This window comes from Strix aluco, chromosome 19 (assembly GCF_031877795.1).
Source record: "Strix aluco isolate bStrAlu1 chromosome 19, bStrAlu1.hap1, whole genome shotgun sequence".
Taxonomy (NCBI): domain Eukaryota; kingdom Metazoa; phylum Chordata; class Aves; order Strigiformes; family Strigidae; genus Strix; species Strix aluco.
In genome coordinates this window covers 3,903,701-3,922,396 of record NC_133949.1, presented here as the reverse complement: position 1 = coordinate 3,922,396, position 18,696 = coordinate 3,903,701, and the positions used below count along the sequence as shown (strand labels likewise).

General features: G+C 52.1%; 1 protein-coding gene across 1 annotated transcript; it reads right to left on the bottom strand.

Annotated features, from left to right (window-relative positions):
* Positions 1 to 1,166: 1,166 nt before the first annotated feature.
* LOC141932321 (fibrinogen-like protein 1-like protein) lies at positions 1,167 to 2,487 on the bottom strand. Its single transcript, XM_074845727.1, has 3 exons — positions 2,460 to 2,487; positions 2,143 to 2,238; positions 1,167 to 1,801 (listed from the first exon to the last, which is right to left on the bottom strand). The coding sequence occupies exons 1-3, from the start codon at positions 2,485 to 2,487 to the stop codon at positions 1,167 to 1,169; spliced, it is 759 nt and encodes a 252-aa protein (XP_074701828.1).
* Positions 2,488 to 18,696: the final 16,209 nt, after the last annotated feature.

The following is an 18,696-nucleotide window of genomic DNA, read 5'->3' as shown; positions in this document are numbered from 1 at the left end:
GGCTGGGCACCTGCGCGGGGCATCACCCAGCGCTCCCGCCACTGCCCAGCACTCCCACGTGCCCATCCCGGCACAGTCCCACCGCAGCACAATTGTACCATCGCCGCAGGGTGGGTCCGGGTCACTGCGGAGGAGCTGCTGTCCCCAAGCCTTTTGTGCTCCCTGGCCTCTGGCCAAAACGCAGGCATGGGCTGCCCATGGCCAGCCACGGCCCGGCCACCCAACATCACCTGCTCCAGGGTGGGAAAGCACTGGCCGTGATGCAGTGTTCTACTGCCCCCAGGAGCCCTGCAGCCCCCCAGCCCTCTGTTGCAGGGAGCCCAGGCTGAGCCCCATGGGGCTGCCCCACGACCCCTGCTTATCCCAGGGCTCCCCACCCCTCTGAGGCTTTGAAGCATCACCCCCCAGCACCCAGCCCTGGGCTGCCAAGGGACCCAGGGACCACACCAGGGATGGATCCCCCATGGCATGAACCCCGCTACTGGTGACTTGATGCCCCTCAGGGTCATCCTGACCGCCCCAGCCCTTGATGCAGGATGGGGCTGGGACTCCAGCTCCCCCAGCCATGGCATGGAGTGGAGCAAGGAGAGGGTGAGTCTCAGACAGCAGATGCAGCAAGTGGGATCCTCCCCCATGAACATGGTGCCCCCCACCATCCTCCACCACCTCAGGACCTTGACTGCTCCCACGTGTGTGTGCAGTGTTGTGGCGGAAGGTAGACACAAGGCAGCAAAGTCTGGCTCCAGGGTTTATTGCGGCTGATTTCTCCCACCATGGGTAGCAGAGCTGTGGGGCGTTTGGGGCCCAGGGAGGGAGCAGGGCCTGAGCAAAGCAGGGATACACCGATTGCACAGGGAAGGGAACTTGCACTGCCTCCCCCTCCCCAGGGCAGGAGTGGGTCCACCCACCCCAAAGTAGTGCCCGCGTCCCAGTGCCGGCCAGCACCGCGGCACTGGGTGAAGCTGCCCGCGTGCCCGGGGCTCCGGGCAATTGCTCCTGAGCCCCAGAGCTGCTGTGTTTCCGCTGGTGATGCTGCGGGATCTGCAGGCAACTCAGGACGTGCCCCAGGGTTGGCACAGGGCTGTTGGCAGGCACGGGAACGGGGCACTGAGCTGGGGAGGGTGGCACTTCCCCAAACCCCCAGGAGGCTGGGCGCTGTGGCACGGTCAGCACACGTCTGTGGGTTTGACCAGGATGAGGGAGGATGCGCAGTTGCCACTTGAGCAGATTCCTGGCCAGAAGATGTACTTCTTGCCATTGAGCAGGACGTTCTGGCACTTGTCGTACCACCAGCCCCCGTAGCTGTTGGCACAGTTCCCGCTGTGCTGGTCCTGGTCCCTGTCAGTCGTGCTGAACTTCATGTTGTCGTGGATGCCCCCGTACCCGCTGTGATAGCTGGTCAGATAGTCCTCCCCGCCGCCCCGGAACCGGCCCAGCCTCAGCGGGTACCCACTGGCCTCGCTCTCCACGCTGAAGATGTCGTACTCGGCGTAATGGGTGACGTTGGCATTACTGTGCACGACGAAGCGGACCTTGTAGGTGCCCTGCTGTGTCAGCAGGTGCAGGTACTCGGTGCCCAGCCAGTGATCGCCCTGCACGTTCCCGAAGCCGTACTTGTAGGTGGTCCAGGACTCCTTCCATGTGATTTCAGTGGTGTAAGTGTTTCTCTGGACAACAGTCCAGCCCTTGCCTTCAGTGTCCATGTCACACCACACCACGCGCGGGGGTGATGCTGCCGGCTGGATGACGTACACCCCGCTGGGGCTGCTGCTGGTGAGATGGCTGCAGTCTGCGGGGAACCCTGTGACAGCAGATCAAGCAAGATATGAGGGACGTGTACTGGAGAATGTGCTGGCCGGTTGTTGTGGGGCAGCTGTCCTGTCGCTGCTGATGCTGGATCTCACTGGGTGCTCCACAGCCAGTGGAACTTGCTGGGAACACCTCTTCTCTGCTGGTGCTGAGAGGCAAGAACTGCCCTGCTTTGCAGTTTAGGTTTGAATGCAGAGACCTGCAGTGTCTCTGTGGCCCCAGACATGGGGACACTTGCACCCAGCACCTCAGAGCCCGCCTGTGCTCAGCGATGGGCAGCATGGCTGAACCAAACCTGGTGGCTCCTCCGCTGTGCCCCGGCTCCCTACTCACCGCTCTGGAAGCTGCTCCCACGCGCTGGGCTCACGCAGAGGAGAAGCATCGTCACCACGGCGGGCAGGAGGATGAGGTGTGTCCCAGCCTGGAGCCCTGGGGAGAAAAGTGCCCATTGCCATCAGGATCCGGGGGCAGCCCCCTGGCCCCCAGGGAGCTCGGGCCAGGGAACACAGAGCCGCAGGGTGCAGGCAGGAGCAGGGGGCTCCCGGGGCGATGGGAGCTGCAGCTTCACTGCAGGCTCTGCCCCCGCAGGGCTGAAACTGGGTGAGAAATGGCTTTTGCCACCCTCCTGATCAGCCCCTTCCCTGCCCCACACAGAAACCTGCAGTCACATTTTCTCATGTTTCTCCTAAATGTGGATTAGCTTTTTCTCTACAGGTCTAGAGGCAAAGGATATTTTTATAGGAAAGAAGTAAATCTGTGTTAAGGGCATTCAGAGCAAATAGTTCAAGGCACTGCAGCTGAGTTTGGTGTATAAAACCTGGTGCTCCAGGTGCAGAGTGTGCAGTTCATGGGGATGCAGGAAACAACCTAACGGCAGCAGCAGCAGCAAACTAGAAGGAAACAGCTGGGTAGAAAGGGGAGGTGTGGGATGGACACTGGACACTCCCATCAGCTCCCACTCCTGTGGTCCCCCACTGCTGTCACTTTGCTTGGGTTTCTACTTGCATCCCCTGGAGCTGCGAGTGCTGCAGAAAAGGAGCCATGAGGAAGAGGAGAACTCACCCATCTCTGGTGCTGCTGAGCAGACGCCGGGAGCCTAAGCAGTCAGTCCTGCTGCTCTCAACTCCATGCTGGCCTCTCTCCCTTTATACCTGGGCCTCTCCCTAAATACACCTCCTCCGTGTGTGGAGCTCAGCTCCCCTGTTTGCATGGACAACGTTAATCACTGTGTGCCCATCTGGTGGCTTCTCTTTGCTCAAGATTACACAAAGAAGCCCTAAGGTTTATTTTCCTGAGAAAAAAATAAAGTACTCCAAACCTCCCAGCTGTGGGGCGTTTATCAACTGCAATATACTGGACCTGTCCAGGAGTTAAATCTTTCCGGGGATCTACCAACTGCTGCAGAGCAATAAAGGAGTTAAAGGATAGTGGAAAGGCAAACAGAAGGGAAGGAGTGTGAAGAGGAAGGGCGCAGGGGAGATTTTATCATCCGGAGATCAAAGAGGGTAAAACCTATGGGCAATGGTTTGTCAACAGTTGCCAGCTCCCAGCATGTCATGACACTTCTTCGATGGCCAGAGGTCTGTCTTGGCCTCCTTCCCAGAGAGCTGCCAAGAAATCAGCCCCAGGGCTGGGCTGCAAACACTGATGCCTTTTTTGCCCTCGATCAGTAGAGGCTGAGGGCTGAAGGCAGCAGCTTTTCCCAGGGGCCATCCCTGACTGCTGGATACTTGTGGCAGCTCTGAGTAAAAATAGGCTGGGGGAGGTGTCTACAGTTCCCTTCCTTAGTCCTCATGTCTTAGTGAGAAGAAACAGGCTCAGGAAGGCTCTGCTGACCTCCTGCATGTGGGGTGGTCACCGCCCCGGCAGCCTGGTCCAGGCCGGGTGCTGTCTGGGACAGCATCTTCAATACACTCACGGCCAACTCATCAAGCAGCAGCTACAGCTGTTGGGACCACATCTGTCAGGGGAGGTTGAACTTGGTTCGTGCGTTACTGCAGGGTGTTTCAGCAAACCCTCAGGACTGGGTTGGAGTCCCCTCCTTGTCCCACTCTTCTTTCAATCCCTCTTTCCATACAGTGCCTTGGGAGGCGTCGGCAGCTCCTCACCCGCTGGCTCACTCTGCCGGGCCCATGCTGCGCAGTCCCGTGGGGCTGCTCCGTGCTCCTGCGTGTCACTAGCGGTGGGTCTTTGTCTGGCTGCAGTACTCTCTGTCTTCTAGAAGGTGATGCTTCCATTGGCAGCGGGTCCCACCAGGGGAGTGAGGGCAGGGGAGGAACGAGGGGGCAGACACCTGTCCCCACCTGCTCAGCAGGCTCAATCCCCTCCTCTGCCTCTTCTCCCTCGCTCTGTAATTCAGCTCCACTTGCCACCTCTGCATGCCTCGGCTGGGCTCGTGCTCTGAGGCCGCCCGTGCCCCACCGCTGCTCCTCCAAGGGCCAGCAGTGCAGGGAGGGGTCACCGTGGGGTCCCTGCTGCCGGGAGCTCGTTTATGGCTGTCGAGTGAGGGTGTCAGGAGGCACCGTAGGGTAACAGCAGGCAGGGCCACCCCAGTTCTCACACGCAGTGACAGACTGGGATGTCAGGCACAGCTTGGCACCTCAGCTTTGGTGCTGGCACTTGGTGGGTGTGGGGAGCCAGCCCTGCTCCTGCGTGTCACGGGGGGGCTGGCTGAAACAGCTGGGAAGACCCTTTTCATCTTTTTGAGATTTTGCTGGCAGAAATGTATCAAAGACGGATGTTACAGCCCCAGGTTATCTATCAAAGGACTTTGGGAAGCTCTTGTGAGAAGAAAGGTGCTTCATTAAAAGGAAACTGCTGAGGAGCAGTCTTGGATCAGGTCTAAGTTTTTCATTGCGTCCAACAGCACGACAGATATTACGGCAGTGTAGAGTTGGCAAGAATCTTTTTTTCTGTGAATATATGTGTAATTTTGGAGCCGGTAATTTTACAAGGGGCTAGTGTAGGGCTAGGGAAGACATGTCCCTTGGTGAAAAACATCCTCCTTGCTGTACTGAAAGTCGTTTAGTCTTGGAGTCACCCAGAGCAGGGCCTGGGCAGGGCACAGCAAGGCGCTGGCATGGTGGCAGGGTGTGCTGGTGCTGGGACCTTCACCACCACCTGCTGGTCTCCTGGAGGACAGCAGAGGTGGCAATGCCACCTGGGGAGGAAGGACCTGGGGATGAAGGCAGCCAGCACCAGCCTTGTGGCAGCAGAGCCTGTGAGGGTCCCCAGTGGTGCCACAGAGCATCCCAGGGCCAGCTCAGGCCACAGTCCAGCGGCTCAGCACTCGCTGGTGTCAAACCATCAATAAATACATCACCGTGGTCCCACATCGGTGTCACTGAGCTATCAGCCAGCATTGCTGGGCTATGCCACTACCCTTCTCACAACTCCCCTCCCATTCCTGTGCCATTTGCGAGGCTGGCTTCAGACTGAGCCACTCAATGTCTGTTAAGCATTTATTCCACTTAATCCACAGCCACCTCATTAATTGAGTCTGCAACCAGCTCTACTGTGAGAGCCGTGCCCCAGGCTACCCAGAGCTGTGAAGACAAAACTAAACCCTCCAGCAGCCCCTTGGCTTCAACACCAGCACAGGAGCCCGTAGGAGGTCTCTGGCACCTGCCCCGCACTGGCACTGGACAGTGGCACCCCCACACGTGTGGCTGCCCCGTGGGATGGGTGCACTGTTGGAGGGCTGGCACCAAGGACTGGCACCCAGCCAAGCAGTTGCATTGCCGTGGGGGGGTCAGGGCTGGGGACGAGGCCGCTTTGCTGCCCTGGTGTGTGTGGGAAACAGGGTTGCAGTGTCAGAGAGCATGGCTCCCTCTCGGGCGATGCGCTGTGCTAGGGTGGGCAGACACTAAAGGGTGTCTAACAGAAATCTCCAGCACAGCGCAGGTCACAGGATGTCCCCACAGGGTTTGGCATCAAACCCCGTAAGTAATAACAACCTCAAGAAAAATCCTTATCAGGAGCATTTGTCAGTTTGGTGGAATTCTGTGTGAACATCAGGTGCTGTTTGCTGAGGTTCGTTTGGGACCTCTTATCACAGAAGCTCAACAGCTGGTGTGTGAGCAGAGGCACTTATGGATGAGGACAAACAAACCATAAATTTCTAGCCCTGATGACAACAAGGGTGAACGTTTGGGTCAGGCAACCCCACCCCAACTGTTGAGCCCTATATAACAGCAGGGTTGGTCACGCTGCCACCAGGCCAAACCTGCCGCTTCCTGCTCCGCAGGGTCCCCGCAGAGACGACATGGGTGAGTGGTGTGGGATGGGATGGGATGGGATGGGATGGGATGGGACGGCACCTCTGCGTGTGGCTGGGCATCCCCCTCCTCTGCCTGCCTCTGGGCTTCTGCCGCCCACACTGCAGCTCTGCTTTTCCCACTGACTCGGGACGGTGGGATGAGCCTATCGCTGCTGTACCCGCCCAGGGCTCTGTGACCCTCCTGCTCCTCACTCTCTCTCCTCCATTCCTGACCACAGGTAAAACTGTCCTGTTCCGGGTGATGTTGTAAAGACAACATTTATTTAACTCATATTGTGCCCAAAACATACTGAGCCTAAAGCACCCCAAAAAAAAAAATTTGAAAGGAAGTTAATTAATGCGTTAATCACCCATCATCCCCGTAAGTCCTTCAGGGTACTGAAGGTGGGTGGGCAAGCTGTAGACACAAATCTATGGAGCTGGCCATGAACAAACTGTTGGGGAATGTCCTGATCTGTTTTGGTCCAAATGAGTCAAATTGCTCAGGTTTTCAGACGCTGGCAGAAACCACCCCTTAAAGCATAGAATGTCCTGGCCCAGACGTCAGCTGGGATGCACCGTCCCTCGGCATGTCCCTGCAGAAGCCCCGCTGTGACACGTAGCAGGGTCTGCTGCTGGATCAGTGCTGTGGCTCCCTGCAGGACGCTCTCCTTCAGGCGGTTCCTGCAGTGGGGAGATTCCAGTCCCTGCATGATGCCCTGGTGGGAGGCGGCAGTTCTTGGACTCCCAGGGTACCATCAGCATTGTGGCCACAACAGCTCCTTTCTTTGCAAGATCTCAGGTCCCTCCATCTTGTTTATCACTGCTGTAGTATCTCCTGACTATCTTCAGGTAACAGCAGTACCTACAAATCAGCATGCCATCCTGCAGTACTCCAGACACACACACTGATACTGGCTTAACATCTTGATTCTGGGTCCCAAAGAACATTGCTTTAGCCCAGCCGAAGAGGATGACAACAATCCTGGAAGCTGCAAATTTAGACCTGTAGGCTGTAGTCAAAGAAATTATTTCTCTCTGGGGAGGTATGCCTTTGCAGAACGCCTATTTTTGGAACTTGGTCTTTATACTTCTGCTGCTCAATAAAGCAAAAGCATAATTAATGTTGTGGATTTGTTTGTTCTGTAAGTTTGTTTTAATTTCTGCTGAATTTAGTTAGCCAGTTCTCTTTCAGAGGGTTTGCATTTCCAGATTCACCTTGTGTCTTCTTTCTCCAGCTGCTCATCACTCCAGTCTTCTGTTCTTCGCCTCCGTGCTGGCCCTGCTAGCCCCTCTTCTTGCTCTGGACATTGAAAACTTGGAAAGATTGCACGCAAATTTAGATGAAATTGCTAATCTCCATTCAGATAAGTCCCATCCTGGTATGTGTTTTCTCTCTTACATCCCTAAAGTCTGTTCATCCAAACCTCAGGAGCTCTCTCCTCTCTGCACAGAGAAGATGTGGAAAATAATCTCAGGGGAGGGCAGTCACACTCAGAAATAAAAGGAACGTGATCAAACTTTCCTCCAATTTCAGATCTTAACCAAACATCATAAGATTTGGTAGTTGGACCTTCTGAGTTATTGACAAGACTGTATGTAGCAGCTTTTCCTAGAGATCTGTAGCTACTCAAGGGAAGACCTTTTCTCTTGCTATCTATAGTCCATCTGTAGCCCTGAAACTTCAGAGAAATTTTGTATAAGTGACCAACCAAAATGCTTTCTGAAGCTTGCACGTGGCTAAATGATACAAAAGACTTGTCACGCCACTGATAGAGGGCACACCTCTGGAGGCTCTCAGGGAATGCTATCTTAGGAAGATGGGTGCTGTGATTTCTCTTTAAAGAGAACATCACTATCTTGTATGCTTTGAGCTCCTTTTCTCTCTGATGGTTTCTGAAGCTTTTTATGAACTGAATGGACACAGAAATACCTTCAGCCATCACTGAAAAGCAATGCAGGCTTAGAGCAACATCACTGAACAGTTTAATCTTGGTCTGAAACCACACACAATCTGTTTCCTTCTCGATCCTTCTTCTCTAGCAGTATCTCCCTGTACTCATCACTACTATTTGGGTACGCAGTCTGCTCCATGCCACTCTGCAACGCCATGATGCCGAGTGGACTAAACAGGCATCAATGACTGCAGCGTTACCCTTCCTAGTATCTTACCCCTTTAAAGAGTTTACAACCAAAAACTACCATACTGGAAGAAAAATTAGCCCAGTGGCATTGTTGAAGTGCCCTACAAAAAACTCAGTGCTGTAAATAATAGCCTGTGGAGGCTGGAGTTACCTTTGTGCTGTGGCACAGGGCTGCTCATCTCGCTCTTTCTGTTTTTCCCAATGCAGGTGAAGGTGAAGAGATTGTGCGGCTGAGCAGAGCCAGTGGCCCTCAGCAGACAGAACACCGCAGTAAGTGCCCCCAGCACCCCGCAGGGAACAAGGACAGGTGTAGGCAACAAGGGCTCAACAGCGGTGGGTGGGCAACAAGCCTGGGGATAACCCTGCTCAGGGCCTGGAGGCAAGACTTGATGTGCCTCTCCACAGCGCATGCCAAGGCCACTCAGACATCGCCCATTAGTAGTGATAAGCTCACGCTGAACCATGCCTTACAAGGTTCCAAAGGACTGCAACCATTACTTACATGCCACAAGTCCTCTCCTCTGCTGTGAAGCTCTGCACAGGGCAAGCAGAGGATGTGCCTCCCAAGCAATGCTTGCTGGGGTTTCACAGCTGGCCATGGGCGTCCAGTGCCAAGGGAATGAGGTTTTCTCCTTCCCAGCCCCGGGGATGCAGTGGGTGCCAGGGCTGCAGGAACAGCTCACTTCCTCGTTTAAGCTTCTGCATAACTATGTAGTAAGAGCCCTCACCAAGCCAAGCTTGGACCCCTGTATCATTATGAGGGAGGAGAACATCTGAACATTGGGAAAGCCTGAGCCAGGAGGAGAAGTAAATTCTATGCTTATACCTTCAAAATATATGCATATTCTCTTAATCCCTGTATTACCCTTAATTTTCTGCTTTTACACTTATAGTAAGATACACAGTGGTAGACTTCTTATTACACTGGCAAAATCCCACATAAGCCCATTTTCTAGAAATCCCTCTCACAGGGCCAGACAAGCAGACTGGGGTGCTGCTGTGCCTGTTGGTCCTCCATGTTCTCTCCTGACACAGACTGGCCCAAGGACTGCAGCGAGGTCCCTGCTGGCAGCTCCAGTGGCATCTACGTCATCCAGCCCACAGGACTCCACCCCATCGTGGTGTCCTGCGAAATGAATGTGACAGACGGGGGCTGGACGGTCATCCAGAGGAACCAGCAGAGCACGGAGATCACCTGGGCTGAGTCCTGGAGCACCTACAAGTACGGCTTTGGGAACGTGCACAGCGACTACTGGCTGGGCACCGAGTACATCCACCGGATCTCCCAGCAGAAGGTCTATCAGGTCAGGTTTGTCATCTGGGATGCCACAAACAACATCAAGTTTGCAGACTACAACCTCTTCAGTGTGGAAGATGAGTCCCAGGGCTACCGGCTGAGGCTGGGAACATACTCGGGGTTAGCAGGGGATGCCATGACCTCAAACAGTGCTTCCACTGTGCATGACAACATGAAGTTCTCTGCAAAGGATCTGGATCAGGACACTTACAGTGGGAACTGTGCCTCCAGCTATGGGGGCGGGTGGTGGTACTCGGCGTGTTACTCTGTACGGCTGAACGTCAAGGGGGCCATAGCGTGGGGCAGCCTCTGCAACGGGAACTGCAAAGCTTCTGCCGTCCTCATCAAACCAGCTCCCTACTGCTAGTTGCATTTTTGTTTCTTTTCTGTCCAACCTGAGGCTAGTTCTGGCTCTGCAAAGAGATCAAAAAAGGAAAAACGCTAGACCAAACCTAGTGTGCTAGGGGGTCTCTGCTGAGGTTGGTCATATCATAGCTACTGAAGAAAATAAGGCATTTTCCCCTTCTTCTCCCTCCTGTAGATTCCCTCTACTCCTCAACTGTGCCTTTATCCTTTTGTTCAGAGTCAGAGCATTTTAATTATGTCAATAATCAGAACAGTCTCTTGCAAAATCTGGAGTTTCTGGAGTGTGGTTCATATAAAATGTGAAACAGCCAGTCCAGTGGACCTATATGGCTTTGTAAGTTAATTTATGTCCTTAACTTCAGGCAAATGACGTAATTTTAACTTGCTGAAGATCTTGCTCAAGATATTAACGTGCACAGTCAAATTCCCACTCTACCGTCTACATTTCAGGCTTAATAGTTGATAAATATTCAAATAAATCTGTATTCAAAAAACTGTCTCAGTTGTAAAAATCTATTTCAAATCTTTAAAGTGCTCACAGAGGTTGATGTGTCCTGGTTTTGGCTGGGATAGGGTTAACTTTCTCCCCAGGAGCTGATGCAGCGCTGTGTTTTGGATTTAGTGTGAGAATGACGTTGATAACACACTGATGTTTTAGTTGTCGTTGTAGTGCTTAACCTCAGTTAGGGATTTTTCAGTTTCCAATGTTCCGCCAGGGAGGAGGTGCACAAGAAGCTGGGAGGGAGCATGGCTGGGAGAGCTGACCCGAGCTAGCCAAAGGGCTACTCCATGCCGCAGAACATCATGCTCAGTGTATAAACTGGGAGGAGTTGGCTGGGAGGGGCCAGTCGCTGCTCGGGCATCGGTCAGCGGGTGGGGAGCAATTGCACTGTGCATCACTTGGCTTTTCTTGGGTTTTATTTCTCTCTCTTTTTGCTGTATTAACTTTCATGACAATTACAGTTATTATTATATTTTAGTTGAGGTTGTTTTAGTTTAGTTATTTAACTGTTCTTATCTCAACCCGCAAGTTTTAATTTTTTTTTTTCTGATTTTCCTCCCCGTTCCACTGCGGCGGGGAGGGGTGAGCAAGTGCCTGCGTGGTGCTTGGTTGCTGCCTGGGGTTAAACCACGACAACGTGTTACGAGGTTTCCACCACTGAAGCTCAGATTTCCTGTGGGACAGGCATTTGGGACTGCAGGACGAAAGCACTGCATAAATAAAACTTGAAATACCGCATGCAGACTTCTGCCTTTGCACACAGTAGTTTTGTGTAATCATAGGAAATGTCAAAACGTTTTCACTTCTCTCAGCGACCGTGAGTTTTAGGTTCTGCAGTCCGTGGAGCTCGCTTCCCTCAGCGCCGTGGGGAGGCCATCTCCTGAGCCAGGGCCACGACGACTTCCAAGAGATGACAGCAGGGAGGGAAGGCACCATCCTGCCTTCGCTATGTTGAGACTGGGAAGAGATTTCAAAGTGCCATAAAACTTCCATGTGGAAAGACCTGACTCCTTCAGTCCATCCCTCTGGCCCCTGCAGGACCGCTCCTCACGGGCGGGGGATTTTGCTGCCGTATCAGCCAGTGTGGTGGTTCGCAGGCAGACACGGCTCCACCCCACCGCTTACCACAGGGTGCCTTCCAGTCACCACCTGCAGAGAGGGGAAGCAGGATGAGTCCATCGGTGCCCTAATGTTCCCCTGGTAGGAGGATGCGACCTGGAAGCCCTCAAGCCCAACGTGAGCAAGGGAAGCAGCCTGCCCTCAAAACCATCTGCATAACCCCTCGTTCCTGTGCCTGGACCTTCTAACAGCACACCCAAAGCACTGCCTGGTCTTTCCAAGAGCTGAAGGACACAAAAGGCAGCAGGCTTAACACAGTCAGTCTTAACAAAGAAAGGCTGCAGGCTTAGCACAGTTCATGTATAACTAAAACGTCCCAAGATGATATATGTGAGGTATTTTATGTCGTTAGGGATTTTAAGAGTGTGCATGAAAGGTGTCATTTGTGAAGGAGGGACTCAGAGCTGAGCAAAGTGGGGGAGCACAGGAAGGGCTCAGAAGAGCTCTGGCACGAGGTGTCATCACATAAGTGAACAGACCAACATTTGCATTGATTTGTGTCAGGACTCAACATTACAGCTCAGAAAATGCCGAAGTCTTCCAGCAGGATCTATCATCTCTGCCAGGGTCAGGCCTATGGACACACCAATTCCGTTACTGACTGCCAACCCACCAGTGCAAAACAACATTTCCCACAAAAATCATGGCTTTACATTTTTCTTGAAAGGTTTGATATGCTCCATCTCTGAGGGACGAAGCATGTCACGCCAGCAGATGCTGTCCAGCCCAGCTTCCAGCCACTGTGCTATTAATGTGTTAAAAATGCCCACAACAGCACGTGAATTTTCGAGTGTCTTTGGCTCATGTGATGAGAGCTGTCTTCCTCATAGATGGAGAAAGGCTAGCAAATAAAAATCGGTGAAAACAAATCTTTTATTATCTTATTATGCTTGTGTGGGATTTTTTCACACTATGGTTTTACTGGGTCTGCGTGTCTGCCTTTTAAAGTGGTATTTCTCTCCCTGCCTCCTACCACCTCCTGTTCAAGCCTCTTTTGCAGTGAGTCATGAGGTGCATGTGACAGGCAAGAGGAGGCAGCTGCCAGCTCAGAACGAAGACTATACTCAGTGTAGGAGATCATAACTTAAATAAAATGTTCTCAGCTGTCAAACTTGGGAATTTCTTGTTGCATTTAGAAATCTTTTTTTGGCTCACTCTCTTGCCTTAAGAGAGGTTTGGTGACGCTGTGATTAACGTGACCCTCTGCTAACGCCCTGCCCCCAGGTCTCGATGGCTGGGTGCCCACCGTACACCGCTGGGGTGGTGAGAGGCAGCAGCACCCCCCTGCACTGTGTCCCGTCAGCACAGTCCCCTTCCACAGCGGGAAGGATACGGACAGGGTATCCCATCCTCGCTTAGTCTACTTTTGTGCCGTATCCTCTTGTTACCTCTAAACAGTGTGACTTTTGCCAAGAAATACCTTAATTTTTCTACAAACTCTAGGGCTGCTGTGTGCCCTAAAGTCTCTTCTGCTCTCTGGAGAGGCCCAGCTGGCTTGTCCTGTATGACAGAGACATGATGGCAAGATTGCCCTCTCCAGCAGGGTCCTGGGTTTCTGGGCAAGCAGGCTAGCACCAGCCACCATCATGAAATGCACTTGAAATGCAAAGGCAATGTGAAAAGCAGTGATTTGGGCCCCTCACTCCAAAAAGGCCATTGAATGACTCGAGCGTGTCCAGAGAAGGGCAACGGAGCTGGTGCAGGGTCTGGAGCACAGGTCTGATGGGGAGCGGCTGAGGGAACTGGGGGGGTTTAGTCTGGAGAAGAGGAGGCTGAGGGGAGACCTCATGGCCCTCTACAACTCCCTGAAAGGAGGGTGCAGAGAGGGGGGAGGAGTCTCCTGAGCCAAGGAACCAGCGCCAGGACAAGAGGGAATGGCCTCAAGCTGCGCCAGGGCAGGGTCAGACTGGCTCTTAGGAAGGATTTCTTTGCAGAAGGGGTTGTTGGGCGTTGGAATGGGCTGCCCAGGGCAGGGGGGGAGTCCCCATCTCTGCAGGGGTTGAAGAGTCGGGTTGACCCAGCGCTGAGGGATCTGGTGGAGTTGGGAACGGTCAGGGTGAGGTTCATGGTTGGACTGGAGGAGCTTCAAGGTCCTTTCTAACCTTGATGATTCTGTGATTTGAGAAATGCTCAAATTGCTCCTGGTCCCCAGAGGGTGCTCTCACCCCAGGGTTTGCCAGGCAACTTCCAGCATGAAGGAAGAGTTGCAGGCAAGGAGAGCCCAGAAATATTGTCTAAGAAGTCCAGCTGCAGGCTGCAATTTTCTCTTGCATGTTGGTTGCTCTGTCCTACTGCTGCAAGGAGTGTTGAGAGCCTGTCAGCAGAAGTTGGACACACGGGAGAGTGTGAGCAAGGCCATCTGAGGAAGAAAGCACCAAGAATCTCCTTGCATGGATATAGAGCAGAAAATGTCTTTCCAGGCAGAGGGAATACAATCAGCTCTCTTTGAACTAGGGTTTCCCAACCTTTTCCAAAGGATTTAATTATTTGGGATGCCACCATCTCTTTTGGAGAAGAAACTGATAGTCTACCTTCCCCAAAAAGCTTTTGCCACTTTCCCTTAGCGGTTGCCTTGTGATCTGACCCTCTTGCACTTGGCACGTCCCCTCCCTGCGAGCGCACCCCCAGCCCTGGTTCCTCCCAAGGCCACATCAGGCGATGTCTGTACAAAGACCAGCTCTTGGCACCCGGCTGAGCAGAGGGAGGCACAGCACGGTGTGATTCAGATGTCTCATGCCATGCAGCCGCCTGCATCTGCCACAGAGCTCTTACACACAGGGACTGCATCCCCAGGGTCTCCTTGTCATGGGCTGGTGGGAATACTCAGCCTCCTGCCATGGTTAAAGTGGCTGCTCGGTTTTCTTTGTGCCTGTCTGCCTGCTGGGGAACAGAGAGGTTGTTTCCAGTTCCTAAATTTGCCTTTTGGGGGTTGTCTCTCTCCTTCATTTCACAGCAACCTGGTCAAATCCTGCCCAGATCAATACATCCAGCTCCATGGGCACCCACACACTCAAAGCAAGCAAAGTCTGGCCCCATCTTACAGGCAGAGGAAGCAGAGAAGTGACACACTGTAGGCATGATATGGCAGCACCACCACGATTGGGACTGTCACAGGCTGTGACAAGTGACAGTCCTCCCCAGCTGGCCTTGCTTGCAGAAGAGAGAGCGCTTCCAGCAGCAGTTGGAGACAGAAACAGGGCCAGATCCCTGTGGTGAGTCACACATCTTCACATTTTAAGAGCAAAAGCCACCAGTAATCCTGACAAAGCTGTTCTCCTTTGCCTGCAAGTTCTCATTAAGGCTGTATTTCACTTCCACTGCTTGTAATTACAAGCTCCATGTTTCTAGCAGGAATGCTGTGCTTTATCCGGACCCTATAGCCACGTGTTTCCCAAGCTGTCCCCGAAGCCCTTTCTGGTGATGTGCAAAGATCATGTGAGGTGACCGTCTCATGTGCCTGGCACTTGGCCACACCAAAGGAGAGCTTGCCTTGGCACCTAGACCCTTCAGTGACTTTGGAGTGTGTTATAAGATTAAAGCCTTAAATCCGACCCCTGTAACACAGCACTGAGCCAACAGGTTGCAGTCTAGGTGGGAAAACTGCACCAGTACCTCCCACTTCAACCTCTTCCATTAATTGAGCTCTGGACAATAATGGCTTCTGGGACAGCTGTTGACATTTTCTTGATTGCAGAAAATCCTAAGAAACAGGCAGCAACAAGCATGCTGTATCTGGTTCTGAGCCATTTGGGGAGTGGGGGTTTCCCACGAGTGAGCTTTCTTTGTACACACAGAGTACGTGAACTGTCACTTTTCATAGCTCCAGTCCTCCATCAGTTTATCTAACTCCTTGTTGTGTCCAGACTTCTGGTTTCACAACATCCTGAGATGACCTGACCAGCCATTCCTTTGCCAGGTGCCCCCAGGTCTTGTGTTGTGAAAAGTGCTGAATAACCATTCCCTCACTCAGCTCCTTCCTGACATGGGCAGTCCTGATCTCTTCAGCCTGGTCTTGCAGGGATGCCATTCCCACCTCTGATCACCCGGTTTCCTCATCTCTGTGACCTTTTCCAGCTCTTCTACATCTTTTCTGAGCCAGGCACCAAAACTGCCCATGGCTGTGGCACCCTCTGGTTTGTACAAGTGATGTTTTCTGTTGAAAGCTCATTCCTTTCCTTGTCATTTCTAAAGCCTTTTTGTTTTTTAATTTCTCCTGAACCTTTAGCTGATGTTTTCAGGGAATTGCCTACAGTGGCCCTCAGACTGGCCACTTGAACAGTAAGAACTAATTTAGAGTCCCCCACTGTCAGGGATGTACTTCACTTCATCCTTATCAACAGTGAACTTCATTTGCCGTTTTATCACCCACTCACTCTGTAACCTGAAATCCTCCTGCAGCTTTCTCCAGTCACGTTTAGATATGACTGTTCTGAAATGTTTTCTCCAGCAGCAAATGTTGTCACCATGCTATTTACTGCCTTTTCAACATCACTTATGAATATGATGAAAAATCCAGCGCCAGTGCAGACACATGTAGCATCCAATAGGCAATCTCTCTGCACTGAGAAAATTGACCAATTAGTCTTATCTCTGCTTCCCAGCTTTGCAAGCTATTGATCTGTTGTGGCTCACTGTCTTTGAAAACTCTGTGATAAATCTTTTTAAAAGCTTTTGGATTACAGTGTGTTGATCTGATCACTGTTGTCCATATACTCCACCTCTCCTTCCAACAACTGGAGCAGATTTCTGAGCCACAACTTTCCTCTGAAAAGCTATATTGACTCTTCCTCAAGTTATTGTATTTATCCATGAGTTCCCATTAATTCCATGTTTATAACATTTTCTACCACTTCACTAGGTGCAGAAATGAGACTTCTTTCTCTGGAGACCCTTAGATGAGCAACCAAGCCTTTCAAAAACAGACACTCTCTGTGCCACCTCCATTCCCTTGGTAGGGCAGTGACAGGTCACAGCCCACTGTCGGCAGATCAGAAATGTCCTGGTGGAGTTTGGCGAGGGCTCCCAGGCAACGGTCTCTGCTCCTGGAGGTCTGGAACTATTCATGATAGATGAGTTTCACAATTTCTTTGCGCTTTCTCAATCTTAATTCCTGCCACCAACCGCACCAGGGCTGGGAGGTGTAAAGCCTCTGCACCGCTGCTCCTGTGGCACGGCAGCCTCGGCACGGCCAGGCTCCCCACCACCAGCACGGGGGGAATTCATGAGCCCTCGGCACCCCTGGTGCACCTTCTGCAGAGACTGCGGGTGCTCTGGCAGACTTTCCACTTCTGATAGCCGTGAACCAGGTTTTAATATTAGTTTTTGTCTTTCTCAAATTGCTCAGTAAAACTATTTTTGTCCTGCCTTTTGTGGTTTTATATTCCACCTGCTGAAATTCATAATGCTTTCTATTTTTCTTGTTCTTTGAAGGCGATTTCCACCTTCTGAATAGCATCCAATAGTCTCCTCTCCTCTGTTTGTGGCCCTGCTGGCTCTTTTGAACTTCTCAGTACCTGGCTGTGGTTAAGTTGATTATATTTATTACAAACCTTCACCACAGTGTCTGTAAATGCCCTCTCTACATTTTACCCTTTTGCATGCTCATTTTAACCTCTTTGTAACAAGCTCTCTGTGGATGTTTCCCACCGTTTCTACCCATACGGTTTCTCTGGTCTCTCTGAACGTGACATATTCAGGCCACCAACTTTGCTGTTTGGTTGATAATAAAGTTTTCACAATACATTTCTTCTCCCTACCTTATTCCTGGTAGCAATGCTAGCAATTTTGGTCATAGTCCTTTTTTTTTTAGGAGTTTGAATTTTTAGGACTTCAAAGGATCCTCATCTTGAGGGACTAATCTGGGAGCTGTGTGCTCCTCTGCATCTGCTGAACACCCCTCAGGTTTGAGTCCAACCCATCCCCATCCATCACGGTTGTGACTGCACACACCAGCGTCCCGCTCTGTCTGGGTCAAGCGGAGATCTCCGAGCTTGTGCAGGTCCCATCAACTCCCAGGTTCTTCACTACTAATAAATCTGACATCTCTGTCCCAACACTGTTCTCCTCCCAGACACAGAGGCTGTTTCTCCCTGCCTCTGCGCATGGTGTTGGGGTAATTTTGGAGAATTGCTCTGGACACTGTGATCTCTAACCTCCCATGTGACAGTGCATGTTTTGGGACACCTTTGGGTCATCCATCCTGTGTTGCACTCAGGACCACAACTCCCTTGCCACACTCTCTCCGAGACTGTGTTGCATCCATATGGCTGTACCTGGCATCACACATCTTAGGATCCAAACAGCCAGTTACAAAATCTCTCAGCACTGCAGCCTGCCCGTTCCTGAGCGGGACCTCTGCTCTGGTCCACTGTCTTCTGGGGAAGGTTCCTCTGCAGGATCCGTCACCCCCTTCCCCAGTCTGGGTACCTTTGCCCATGAGATTTCCCTCCTCTGCAGCACAAGAGCTGCTGGACCAGGGATGAGGGAGTTATAATGTCCCTAAAAGCCTCACTGATGTATTTTGCTGCTTCCCTCAGACTACGTCATCCCAGAGGACCAAAGTCTCCCTGCAGCTGATAAACAGATGACAAATGATCCTGGGCAAAAACCTGGAAAGTCCCTTTTGTGCAGCATGGCCCTGCACAGAGGAGTGCTCCCAGAAAGCCTGTGTGTCTCTGATATCTTTGTTTCTCTTGTGGCCTGCCTAATTCTTAGTTTCCCAGGACACTCACATGCCCATTATTGATATAAAACATCTGCAGACAGTACTTTTAAAATTACTTCTCTCTTCAGCATCTTGACAGGCAGCTTGGGACAGGATCACATTTGTCATCCCCCTGTGCTCTGCACTGGTGAGGCCACACCTGCAGTGTTGTGTCCAGTTTTGGGCACCTCAATACGAGAGAGATCTCGAGGGGCTGGAGCGAGGGCAGAGGAGGGCAACGAGGCTGGGGAAGGGCCTGGAGAATAAATCCTGTGAGGAGAGATTGAAGGAGCTGGGACTGTTCAGTGTGAGGAGGAGAAGGCTGAGGGGAGACCTCATCACTCTCTACAGCTCCCTGGAAGGACATTGTAGAGAGGTTGGTGCTGGTCTCTTCTCACAGGGAATTAGTGACAGAACAAGAGGGAACGGCTTTAAACTGCAACAGGGGAGGTTCAGACTGGACATGAGGAAAAAAATGTTTCCCAGACAGAGTGGTCA

What these genes read in the sequence shown, in the direction of transcription:
- LOC141932321 (XM_074845727.1), bottom strand. Translation starts at nt 2,487, where the DNA reads ATGAGAAAATGTGACTGCAGGTTTCTGT. An exon ending in ATGTGACTGCAGGTTTCTGT is followed by an intron (nt 2,239 to 2,459) that starts GTGGGGCAGGGA and finishes TTTTCTCCCCAG; the next exon opens with GGCTCCAGGCTGGGACACAC. An exon ending in TGGGAGCAGCTTCCAGAGCG is followed by an intron (nt 1,802 to 2,142) that starts GTGAGTAGGGAG and finishes CTGCTGTCACAG; the next exon opens with GGTTCCCCGCAGACTGCAGC.